Raw genomic sequence first — 13,035 nt, forward strand, 5'->3', positions numbered from 1 at the left:
CGACAACTTATCACCCGCAAACCAGCGGACAAGTGGAAGTAAGCAACAAACAGATCAAAGCGATACTAGCCAGAATCGTGGGAATCACAAAAAAAGATTGGGCATTCAAGCTAGAAGATGCGCTATGGGCCTATAGGACCGCCTATAAAACTCCGATTGGGCGAACACCTTTCTAGCTCCTCTACGGAAAAACTGTCACCTTCCGCTCGAGGTTGAATACAAAGCAATGTGGGCGACCAAGCTGCTGAATTTGGACATAAGAACTGCCCAAGAAAAGAGAGTAATGGATCTCCATGAACTCGAGGAGATACGGCTGGAGGCTTATGATAATTCGACAAGAAGATTTGACACAAGGATTTAAAAGCTGGAGACAAAGTCCTTTTGTTCAACTCGAAGCTTCGGATATTCCCTGGGAAGCTCAAGTCTAGATGGTCAGGACCTTTCGAAATTAAGGAAGTTCTTCCCTATGGAGCAGTCACTCTGCTAGGTAAAAGTAAGAATGAATTCACTGTGAATGGGCAAAGAGTAAAGAAATACATTGCAAATGAGAGCACAGAGGTGGAATCATCTCTGCGCCTCGACGATCCCGCGCCAGTCTAAGACGAATTGAAAGTCAACCTTAGGGACTATAAACAAGCTCACTTGGGAGGAAATCTCAAAGGCAGGTCTGTAAATATTTATATTTTTTTTCATTTTGTGTTTTCCGTCGCACTACCCGATGAGCTACGCGATCCCACCCTCGATCAACCCCTTGGATGCTGGTCCGAGTAAGTCGTCCGTGCGCATTTATGAGCTCTTTGACGAGCAAACACTGGCACCTGTTGAAGCCGGAGACGACCCAGGCTACACGTTGGCGAGTATGGAGGCTGCTGCAATCTCCTTCTTCACCAACCTATGAGGTACCACTTTCATCCGATCTTTGTAAATAACATTGCATTTAGTTTATTTCATTTTGTGTGGTTCTTGGATTCTTTTTCCAACTTTTATTTACACAGAGACTGTGTAATTTAAGTTTGGGGGAGGGTCCTAAAATGTATTTAACATTGTGTTTTATTTTCTTGATTTTCTTATTTCTAATCTTTGTATGCTAGTTTTATTCATTTGAGTCTGCATCTATTTGCATTTAAAAAAAAAAAAAAAAAAAAAAAAAAAAAAGAGTGTTCATGTAATTGCATTTACATATTAGGATTGAGTATAGTTTGTTTCATATAGGATTGTTGCATTTGCATCTTAGGGGACAATGATTAAAACTACCTTGTTTAAAATCAAACATTAGGATTGAAGCTATAGCCCTTAGTCACAGTTCATTGTTGCTAGATCAATCTTTGGAAAAAAATGAAAAATCTTTGCTGAGAACCTTGTGTCTTTTGAATGCTTCCTCCACTTGCTTGAACATTAGAACATCTCTAGATTATTGGATTTAATTTGAACTTTAATTGTCTTGCTTATGGAACTTGAATACTTGCTCATGGTAACTCTAAACTCCATTTTTACCAATATTTTCGTTTAACCCGATTCATTTGTCCTACCCATGAACCTAAACTTTTCTTTCAAACCGTGTTGTGAATTGTTGAGTGTGGCCTCTTTCATTGTGCTATAGGTTGTGAAACCTTGAGAGTATTGAGAACGACAAAGAACTACCTCTTGATTTAGCTAAGTTAGAATTTGAATTAGCTAATAGATTCGGTTTTGAAAGATAGGTGGTTAGAATGTTTATTTGGGGTTGGGTTGTGGAATAAAAAAAAGGAAGAATAAGTCCCTAAGGTTAGAGTTAATTAGCTCTAAGTCTCTAAAAAAAAAAAAAGCTCTTGCTATAGTCTCCTAGTAAGAAAAAAAAAAAAAATATATATATATATATATATATATATATATATATATATATTCATATTAGGAGTTTAGCAAAGAAAGAAAAGAGAAAAAAAGAGAGAGAGCTAGAAGTTTAAAGTCTAAAAGTCTAAACATTAGGGAATAAAAAAAAAAAAAAAAAAAAGTTAAAATCAAGGATGTGGGTAGTTTAATTCTAGGGGGTTTAATAAAAAAAAAGAGGGGTGAATGAGAAAAGGGTAGATCATCAAGAGTTAAGCTTTGTATGCCCAAATTATTCTCAGTCTTAGATAGTTTTCACAACTATCTAGCATTCCTTCTTTTGAGAGAAAACCACCCAAAGAATTTGTTTGAAACCACCTTACTAAAAATTCTTACCCTTAAACCGATTGAGCTTGATTCACCTTCCATCTGCAAGAATTCGCCAAACACTTAATTGAATGTGAAAGAGATGTTCTTTATCTTTAGTTGGAGGTTGAACTAGATCGATGCATGGTAATAAGCATAGAAATTTTTTTGTAAGTATGTTGATTGATCTTAGCACCATTAAACTATCTTTAAGGACTATAGCTTGAATCCTTCGCTTAGCATCTTAAGGTTATGAGTCCCCACTTTAAAATTGCACCCTCTTACTTCCTTGCTAGAGGACTAGCAAGATTTAAGTTTGGGGGTCTGATAACTCTTTAATTTATATGTTTTTAGCATCCTTTTTTGTCCATATTTTGCATTGTTCATACCGCTAACTTAGCATTTTTAGGTCATTAACTGTAGGAATTCACTTTTAGACCATTTAGGGTGTTGCATTTCTGCATTTGCATATTTTGGATGAAAACAGGTGCTAAAAAGCCAAAAATGGGGAACAACAAGGACAATCCGAGCATGTACCCGAAGGAGCCATCGAGCTGCAAGAACAAGTCCGAACCACAACACGATCGAGGAGGATCCGAGAGCATGAAGAACAACCCGAAGATCCACCCGAGGAGTGACCCGACTTCACCCTCATGTACCCCATCGAGTAGACCATCGGGCAGGTCTCGGAAGCTAGGTCAAAAAGGTTTCCATATATAAACCCCCTCCTCTCCTAGCTCGCAAAAGGAGCACGCCGTAGACCCTCAAACCAGAGAGCGAGAGCTTCTGTGAGAGAACTGAGCGACTCAAACATTTTCCTTTTCGTTTTGCATTTTTATTTCATAGTTGTTATAGTTTTCTTAGATTTATATCTTGTACTCTTTCTACTCTACTCTATCTTTTAATACAATGCAAGTTTCATTAATTTTTGTTATTTTGTTCCTTGTTATCATGTCCGAGTAGTGTAGTAAAGTTTCTAGGGATGGGATAGATGATTTTGTGTTCTTGATCGGTTAGGATGCCTTAGTTTGATTGTAAATGATTGATAGATTTCCTTCTAGGTTGGTGTTCTTAATGCTGTCAACAGACCGAGAGGTTGAGATTAGATCTAGGGCGTTTCAGCGACTGAGAGGTGTAGATGAGATTCGTGAATTAGCCAATGCTAGAGGTTTACTTGGCTCTGAGTAAGGGATTAGATGAGTTTGAGTTTACTAACAATAATGAATCGTTCTTAATGCCTGCTTGTTCATATTGCTAGTGCGAGAGTGTGGTAAGTGATCAAGGTTGATTGTTGCTAGTGCGAGAGTGTGGTGACAAGGTTTTAGAGATTCATTGTCTAGGAAATAATTGCTTGAGGCATGTAAGGCATTTTTACCGGTCTAGAATACTTAGGATTCGATTACCCCATCCTTTGGAGCTTTCGTATTTTATTTGTTTACATTTTCTTTACTTACTCGACCACTTACCCGATCAGGTACACGATAACCTGCATCGAGTAATACCTCGAGCTGTTCATATCTCATTTTCTTACTCGATCACCCCACTCGATCTTGTACTCGACTGCTTGCATCGAGTGCTTAGGTCGTGTGGTTTCTTTGTTTATATTCTTTTCTTTTATTTATTTTAGGACTGTTAGAACAAAAACCCTATCTGCTTGGTTTGACTTGTATTGTCCTGATTATATCCTTCCTGCTAGCAATAGACAACCATTTCGATTGATAACCCTTTGTACTACAACTGCATAGGGAATTGATACCCTGGGTGAAAACCCAACTATCAGCAACCGGCGAAGAAGCTACCGACGACCAAGCAACCTGATGAACACTCTTTCTTAGCTTTAACCTTTGAACATTTGTTAATTTTATCCTTGTAAACTTATTTTGTAAACTTAGTAATTCTAAATACAACTTTAATTTATATAAGTTTCAATGTTTCTAATTAGGGTTTAATTCTAATTACAGGTTTAATTCTAATTAAGCTTACCAAAATGAAAATTGCTGTTTTTTTATACCATTATTATTATTTGCGACAGAAATTATTATTGCAAAAGTCTCGCAAATTTGCGAGGGATTTACTAGATACAAAAATTGCAAGGAATTTGCATTTAGACAGTTCCTCGCAATTTGCGCTTAGTTTGCGAGGGGAAAATATTCTTCGCAAAAATTGCGAGGGATTTGAAACGTTAACCGGTTTGCGAGAAACGATTTGCAATGAACTGACTTCTCTCGCAAATCGACAAACCTCGGAAATCTCTCGCTTTTGTCGATTTGCAACAGATTCGCTATATATTATTCCATCGCAAAACGCGTGTTTTCTTGTAGTGTCACTCAGTCAACGAAACTCGAGATATTTGAGTGGAAAGAATATGGAGGAACAAGCGAGGAAAAACAAGTGTTAATTAAGATACATACATACTTGCCAACTCCAAATGTTTAAAGAGAGTTGGAATCTCTTTGAAATCAACCCGGCAATCGAATAAAGAGAAGATTATGAAGGAGTTAAAATCCATGTCTAGGATTTCAACATCATCTCAGCTTCTCTTCTCAACTCAATTGAAGTTTGAGGCCAACATCATCATCATCTCAACGTTGTCAAAGGAAGGCTTCTCGGTGAAAATATCCTGCTAGCTACTGAGATGGTTCAGGGTTTTGGTAGGAACAATGTCACAAGAAAATACTTTGTATTTTCTCTTTAATTACATCCTATAAAATGTGTTAGTGATTGTCCTTTGAGTAGGAGACGGGTGGATTGACAATTTTTGCTGCAACAGGGTCTTTGTGAGTTTAGATATCAATGGCAATGTTTTAAGAACTCCTAAGATAGGTTGATCTTTTTTTTTGAAAAAAAAATTCTATATGTTTTACCATTATTAGTAATAAAAAAATATTACTAAAAATAATCATCAATAATACATCACACCATTTCTGTAAAGTTTTTTATTGTATAAAACTACAAATTAAAGAGAAAATATGTAAAAAAAAAAAGTAAGAAAATTTTTGTTCAATACAAAACACAAAAAAGAAATCAAAATTGTAAGCTATCAATTAGCACAATATATATCTAAATGAGGTAGGAATTCTAAAATTAAATGCACATCAGATTTCTGTGACTCAAGTGGAATTATTTAAGTCACGGAGATGGTGTTGCGTATAACCCTGTCAAAGCGGAAGGGGAGTCTCAAACGAGCCGTTTTTATGAACTGTAAAGTACGAAGTTTCGTTCTCTCTTGAAAGAGTAGCAAGAGGTATGTGTTGCGATCTTTCGTAGCATTGTAGGAGAAGCCGAAGACGTGATAGCTGGGATGCATGCATTATATAATTCCACTAGGAGACAATGCATGCATGATAACAATTCTTGCTGCAACATGCATGGTCTTTGTTTATGCATATTAATGTTGCCCGAACTGAAGGAGAAAATCATTTCAGAAGTAAGCAAGACCCCCTGGCTTCGTTTGAGAAAACACAAAAAGCAGACCACCTCGCAATTGGCTGCCCAAAGCTTTGGCTCTAGCTGAACTGAGCTTGTCTGATTTGTGTGACGCACTAAATTCATTACAATATTTGGTGTGTACCCAAGAGGATCAGTCGGGTTACTTTCAATATACATATGTTAAGATTAAACATTTCTAGTTATTAACTCTTTAAAAGTTTAAAGTACATAATTAATTACAAATCTACCCAATCCTATAATATAATGTAGTGTCATGTTGCAGATTATATATTATATATCACCAACATATGTTGGAACTAAAACCTTTCCTATATAAAAAAAATTTCAAACCAAAAGGCCCGAAGTGAAAATTAAAAAAAGCCTCACACGTTGGCTCCATATCTAAAATTTTCAGGATTTACTATGAATTCTTTCATGCATGCAATTGGTTAGTTTTTTGCAATTAAGGGTGAGGTTTCAATATCGCCACCACTCTACTTTTATCAGTCTTTTATCTCGCGTCACATCCTCTATTTACTTGAAGTATATTTTTATTTACTAATCATTTAGTTTGGTCGGTTGAAATTAAAACAACTAGAAATTAGCCTGGCCACTTTTTTATTGTGTTGAACTAAGTTGGCGTATTTTCCTATTGATTAGTAACTGTATTTAACTTACGTTCCTTTTTTTTTCTCTCCCTGACATCAATTTTCATTTTCTTTTCTTTTTTGTCAACGACTTGCGTTGAAGGAGCAAGATTTATTTTTCGGCAATTTTCTTTCATTTTTATAACATTTACAAATATTTCTTTAGTTTTGTAAGAAGTGTTTAAAATGATAACAATAATTACCAAATGATCGAACTTTTTGACTCTTAACTGCTTTTTTTTTGTCTGTGTGTATCTTAACCTCTAACAATTTTTAGTACATGGGTTTACTTTGCAATTTCCCCTTTCCATGATTTAGCTTCCCACAAATCTAGGAAAGATATTGGAAATAATATCAATGATAAAATAATGATTTAAAAAAAAATACAAAAACAATAATGACATATTTTTCTTTATCTTTGTAATTTATGGGAAAATAATGACTTTTGCAAAATCATTGTAAAGTAAAAAAATATGCAATGATAAAATAATGATTTTAAAAAAAAATTACAAAGATAATATTTTTCTTTATCCAAGACAACAATGATGATTGATGATTGCTTTGTAATGTACAGTAGAACCTCTATAAATTAATAAGGTCGGGACCATAAATTTTATTAATTTATAAAGGTTTTAATTTATCGATTAATTAATAATTATTAATTTATCGATAAATTAATAAAATATTAATTTATGAAGAGGATTTTTTATCAGAAATTCAGAGTTTAGAAGAAATTGCTCCTACTATTTTTCAAGGTGATGATGAAGTTGAAGAATATATGACGATACCTTTAGAACCAGTTACACATAAGGAAGCAATTATTGCGTCAAGAACTCTCTACAATTTTTTGATACGATTTGAGAAGACAACACCAGAAGTTTTTGATGCAGTCAGAAAGATTAGAGATGCTCTCCAACAAGAATGCAAATTCAAGAACAAACAAACAACAATATATTCATATTTCACTAAATATTCTTAGATATATATATATATATATACTAGTTTATTTGATTATTAATTTATGATATTGATGAGACCATATTTTACATGGGATTTTTTTAAAAAATTATTAATTTATTATTTTATCGAATAATGTCCAAAATTACACTAGTTCCAACTTGAGACCGGAGAAATTTATTAATTTATAAAGGTTATTAATTTACCTGAGTATTAATTTATAGAGGTTCTAGTGTATATATTGTGAAAGTAGTCTAAAGATTTTGGTAGTGGCGTTGTGAAAACTGCATGTCGTAGTTCACTGATTACCATGCGAGCTGTAGACGTGTTGTAAAGAGAAAAAAAAACAAATTCTCTCCCTATAAAATATACAACTTCTGCATTCTCCAAAATTTTAAAAAATGAAAATGTGGAAATCTTATTTTCTCTTTGTTTGTCTCTCTCTCTTGTTTCTGAAGTTCTGCTCCGCAGAGAATGACCAAGAAAAACAGGTAGCCCAATTGTTCCCCCTTATCTCTTTTTTTTTGTTTTGTTAAAGTTACGTTGTTCCTCCTCATCGTGATATACTGATATTTTGTTAATCTTACATATATACAACTTATGAGATTATGATGTTGATGATGATGATCTTGTAGGTGTACATAGTATACCTTGGTGCACTTCCTGCTCTCGTTAACTATGTACCATTGTCTCATCATACGAGTGTCCTTCAAAAGGTCATCCGAAAAAGGTTGATAAATGTTGTAAATGTTGTAATACTTACCTATGTATAGACGTATATATATTTTTTGGTTTTTCGTGTTAAGATAAAAAAACCTTCAAAAAATATATACTTGATTTCTGCAACATTATTCTTACTCACCCGAACAAATATTATATTTTGTGTAGCTCTGTTGAGAATCGCTTCGTGACGAACTATAAAAGGAGTTTCACCGGTTTTTCGGCCTGGCTAACCGAATCAGAAAGAGACCAAGTTGAACGTAAGTGCCATCACATTCACATAGATCATACGACTTTGAAACGTATATTTATTAAAATACTACATTAATGAATATACTATATGGTTTGTTATAGATACTAGCTAGTTTTATTTAATTTATTTTTCTTGTTTGTGTGCACTGATTTGTAGATCTATCAATGCATCAACCAACCAACCATTATAAAGAATACGCTGTCGTTTATGACAATTTTCATGTACTGGAAAACATACTGTATTAAATAGTGTCATTTTTAAGGCTCACAAACGAGAAATCATATAGAGTACTTATTGGCCCTACCAAGAAAAATATAGAGTACTTATTGGGATTATGCAGTTTGTAAACTATTATTCTTGTGATTCTTAAAAGTTAAAATTAAGATTATGTGTATGTTTTAATAATTCATTTTCAAATATTAGGTATGGACGGAGTTGTGTCGGTGTTTCCGAACAGGATACACCAGCTCCAGACGACATCATCTTGGAATTTTCTTGGTCTCAAGGAAGCCGAGAGAGCATACTCAAACTCAAGCACCGAAAGCAATATCATCATTGGAGTCATTGATACTGGAATCTGGCCAGAATCGGAAAGCTTTAGCGACAAAGGCTTTTCACCTCCTCCTAAGAAATGGAGAGGTGTTTGTGAAGGCGGCAAAAACTTCTCTTGCAACAGGTATGATATGAATCCACTCAAATCGATAGCAATAAACTTTCGTAAAGATGTCAATTTCTAAGTAGAAATGAATGTTAATTTGTTGTGTTACAGCAAGCTTATTGGAGCACGGTACTATGGGATGGAGTCAGCCAGGGACAACGATGGCCATGGGTCACATACGGCATCCACTATTGCTGGGAACGCTGTGAAGCATGTGAGCTTTTACGGACATGGAAACGGAACCGCCAGAGGTGGCGTTCCAGCCGCAAGAATTGCAGTGTACAGCGTATGTGATATCCAAGGATGCAGAGCTGATAGAATTCTATCTGCATTTGATGATGTGATAGCAGACAACGTTGATCTCATCAGCATCTCCATCTCTCTGAACGATATTTTTCGATTCGAGTTGGACCCAATCGCGATTGGAGGTTTCCATGCCATGGCCAAGGGAATCCTCACAGTGAACTCCGCTGGAAACGATGGTCCAGGGCGTGGATCGGTCAGAAGCGTTGCACCATGGATCTTAACCGTTGCTGCTAGTAATACGAACCGCGCGTTTGTCACCAAAGTTGTTCTTGGAGATGGCAAGACAGTTGTCGTGAGTACCAAGATACACATTTATTTCTAAACGCGTACATATCTTGTCCTTTCTTTTAACATTAATGCTTGTTGCAAAACAGGGGAAATCAGTGAACTCGTTTGAACTTAATGGAACAATGTACCCTCTGGTGTATGGAGGATCAGCTTCAAGTAGGTGCGATGCTGCAACCGCTGGGTAACTTCCATCCCAAGACACTAATCTTCATATTTATTTTTGCTCTTCACATAGTAGATTTAAATGGTTTTTGCGGTTTCAGGTTCTGCACACCACATTGTTTAGACACTAAGCGTGTAAAAGGAAAAATTGTGTTATGCGATTCTGCTCAAAATTCAGATGAAGTTCAATCTAAGGGAGCCATCGCGTCCATCGTTAAGAGCAGCAGAGTAGATTACGCCTTTATCTTCTCTTTCCCAGTCTCGGTTCTCTCGGAAGAGGAATATAACTCTGTCATCTCCTATATGAACTCGGCAAAGTAAAGCACTTCTCTATGTCTTATTTAAATTCTTACGAATTATCCATCTTGAACCTCGATTTGTTTTGGTCAGAAACCCTAAAGCGACTGTTATGAAAAGTGAGACGATCTTTAACCAGACAGCTCCCATCACTGCATCCTACTCTTCTCGTGGTCCAAACACTCTCATCCCTGATATCTTGAAGGTACACATAGAAACCATAGAAGATCAATTTACTTGTATTGCTCTCTCTTGGGTCTAATTGAATGTGAATTTGAATTCCAGCCGGATATAACAGCACCAGGAACAGAGATCCTTGCTGCTTATTCTCCTATTGCTCCACCGAGCGAATCAGACACAAGACGTGTAAACTACTCTATCATAAGCGGAACTTCAATGTCTTGTCCGCACATTGCTGGTGTAGCCGCCTACGTAAAGACGTTTCACCCACGCTGGTCTCCTTCCATGATCCAATCAGCCATCATGACTACGGGTATGCAAAATAAGGCCCACTCTTGTTTTTTTAGAATACTCTGCTCATTTTATCTTTGTAACGTAACGTTCTTGTATCGCAAGAAAGGGTTTGTCACACTCTGTTTTTTTTTTGGATCTCTTGCAGCTCAGCCAATGAATACCTCGACTTCTCCGGCCGATCATATTGCCGAGTTTGCTTATGGAGCTGGCCATGTCAGTCCAATAGCCGCAGTTCACCTTGGACTTGTCTATGAACTTACTATATCCGACCATGTCACCTTCCTTTGTGGCTTGAACTACACGGGAAAGAGTTTAAGACTCATTTCGGGTGAAAACAGCAGTTGCAGTGAAGAACAAAGCCAATCATTACCAAGAAACCTCAACTACCCTTCCATGACGGCTAAAGTTGCAGCAACAGAACCATTCAACCTGACTTTTCGTAGAACAGTCACAAACGTCGGTACATCAAAGTCAAATTACAAAGCCAAAGTACTCGGAGGATCAAAACTCACCGTCAAGGTCGTTCCAGATTCCTTGTCACTGAAGTCTATGTACCAGAAGAAGTCTTTCACGGTTACGGTTTCAGGCCAAGGTCCCGAAGCTGACAAACTTGAGTCATCACAGTTGATATGGTCTGATGGAATCCATTCTGTGAAAAGCCCTATCGTTATTTATGCTACGAACTAATGCGTCAGAATCAGTGGATATGTCTCTACAAAACTATGATTAATAATGACATTTATGCTACGACTACGAACTAATGTGTCAGAACCAGTTGGTGTCTCTATAAAACTATGATTGGATATGATGTTTCTGGTTCCTCTCCAAGTTAGATTTTAAGAACATGACCTTAAAACGCTGTCGTTTTGTAAGTTTCACTACCGTTTTAAGTGATACAGAGAAGAGACGACAATTCAAAGTTCAGACCTTGGAGAGTCTTACGACCGAGAGAGAGAGAGAGAGAGAGATGATAGCAATTCGCGCCTTCTCGCGAAAATTCCCAGCTTTCGCATCGATCTTCTTACAAAACCTAACTAGAAACCCATCAATTAATCGGATTTCATTCTCGAATCTAAAACCCAAAACGCTACTTCACCCGATTCCGCCGAAACCCTTTACGGTGTTTGTTTCTCGGTTCCATGACGGGAGACCAAGAGGTCCTCTCTGGAGAGGTAAGAAACTGATCGGAAAAGAAGCTCTTTTCGTGATTCTGGGTCTCAAGAGATTGAAAGAAGACGACGAGAAGCTTGAGAAGTTTATAAAAACCCATGTTTTCAGATTGCTGAAATTAGATATGTTAGCTGTTATCGGCGAGCTTGAACGACAAGAAGAGACTGCGTTAGCCATCAAGGTGAGTTCTTTACCTGACAATTTCTTGATGGCTTTAATTATTTTTGCTTCGGCTTAAATTTAGTTTAATTCCATGTTTTGTTGGAAATGCTTGAGCTGTGTTGGTTACTACGATCGTGTTTACGTTTGTTTATAGTTTGATTCCGATGTTCTGTGCTTCTGTTCTACAAAATTGGGGTCAGTTTTGGTTAAATGCCTAGTTTCATGGAGGTGCACATGAACTGTTCGACGAAATGTCTGAACAGAGCTGACTTTAGTGTAGTCGTATGCTTAACTTTTGAGATCTTACTTTATAGTTCATATATGTATGTTCTTGTGGTTCTGTGTTTTTCCTAGTTTGTAGCTCTTAGGGTCATGCATTTTTGTTGATGATCGGTTTCTTTAATTTACAGATGTTTGAGGTGATCCAGAAGCAGGAATGGTACCAACCTGATGTGTTTATGTACAAGGACCTTATAGTATCCTTAGCAAAGAGTAAACGAATGGATGAAGCAATGGCGTTGTGGGAGAAAATGAAGAAAGAGAACCTCTTTCCAGATTCTCAGACTTATACTGAAGTTATTAGAGGGTTTCTGAGAGATGGATGTCCCGCTGATGCCATGAATGTGTATGAGGACATGTTGAAGTCCCCGGATCCGCCGGAAGAGCTGCCGTTTAGGGTTTTGTTGAAAGGGCTTCTGCCGCATCCGCTTCTTAGAAACAAAGTGAAGAAAGATTTCGAAGAGTTGTTCCCTGAGAAACATGCGTATGATCCACCAGAGGAGATATTTGGTAGATGCTGAGGTGTGTTTATGCACATAACTCTACTCTTATATCTCAGACGTCTCAGTGTTCCTAAAATTGTTCTCTTTGAATAGTGTTTCTCTCCACATATTTAGTCTTTTGGCAATTTAAAGTAGTTAATCTTGTTGTAGATCAGTCATAGTCTTGAATTGCACAGTGAGACACGGGAAGTATATTTCCGACTGTTGTTCATCCATGACTTGTGTGCATTGTGCAGGGGAAGTCTATCTTGATCCAAGATCCAGAATGTGTGATCATGAAGAAGCATCAGTAGATCTGATCTGAGCAATTGGCGAAACAAACTGTTACATCCACAAGAAAAAAGACTTAGTTAGTTAGACGAACCCAGATTATGTAGCGACTTCTAGTCCTTGTTATGATGCTTCATAATATTAGGCAAAGACCAAAATTTTGTGAATCAGCATCTTTTATGTAGCGACTTCTATTCCTTGTTCTGATGCTTCATGATAATAGTCAATGACCGAACTTGAAGGGACAAGAAGAACATATTTAGTTTGGGATCAAAGATATTTGACCAT

At 36.7% G+C, this 13,035-nt stretch overlaps 2 protein-coding genes across 2 annotated transcripts; both read left to right on the forward strand.

Annotated features, from left to right (window-relative positions):
* The first annotated feature begins 226 nt into the window (after positions 1-226).
* On the forward strand, positions 227-11,116 carry LOC104698927 (subtilisin-like protease SBT4.5). Its single transcript, XM_019246326.2, has 11 exons — positions 227-280; positions 397-558; positions 7,841-7,935; positions 8,094-8,185; positions 8,602-8,854; positions 8,948-9,434; positions 9,517-9,611; positions 9,694-9,909; positions 9,983-10,094; positions 10,175-10,382; positions 10,509-11,116. The coding sequence occupies exons 1-11, from the start codon at positions 227-229 to the stop codon at positions 11,048-11,050; spliced, it is 2,316 nt and encodes a 771-aa protein (XP_019101871.2). The 3' UTR covers positions 11,051-11,116.
* Positions 11,117-11,249: 133 nt separating this feature from the next.
* On the forward strand, positions 11,250-12,995 carry LOC104790907 (protein THYLAKOID ASSEMBLY 8-like, chloroplastic). The gene is made up of 3 exons (XM_010516707.3): positions 11,250-11,714; positions 12,106-12,496; positions 12,714-12,995. The coding sequence occupies exons 1-2, from the start codon at positions 11,331-11,333 to the stop codon at positions 12,493-12,495; spliced, it is 774 nt and encodes a 257-aa protein (XP_010515009.1). The 5' UTR covers positions 11,250-11,330; the 3' UTR covers position 12,496; positions 12,714-12,995.
* The last annotated feature ends 40 nt before the right edge of the window (positions 12,996-13,035 follow it).

Source organism: Camelina sativa, chromosome 6, assembly GCF_030686135.1.
Source record: "Camelina sativa cultivar CO46 ecotype springtype chromosome 6, ASM3068613v1".
Classification (NCBI taxonomy): domain Eukaryota; kingdom Viridiplantae; phylum Streptophyta; class Magnoliopsida; order Brassicales; family Brassicaceae; genus Camelina; species Camelina sativa.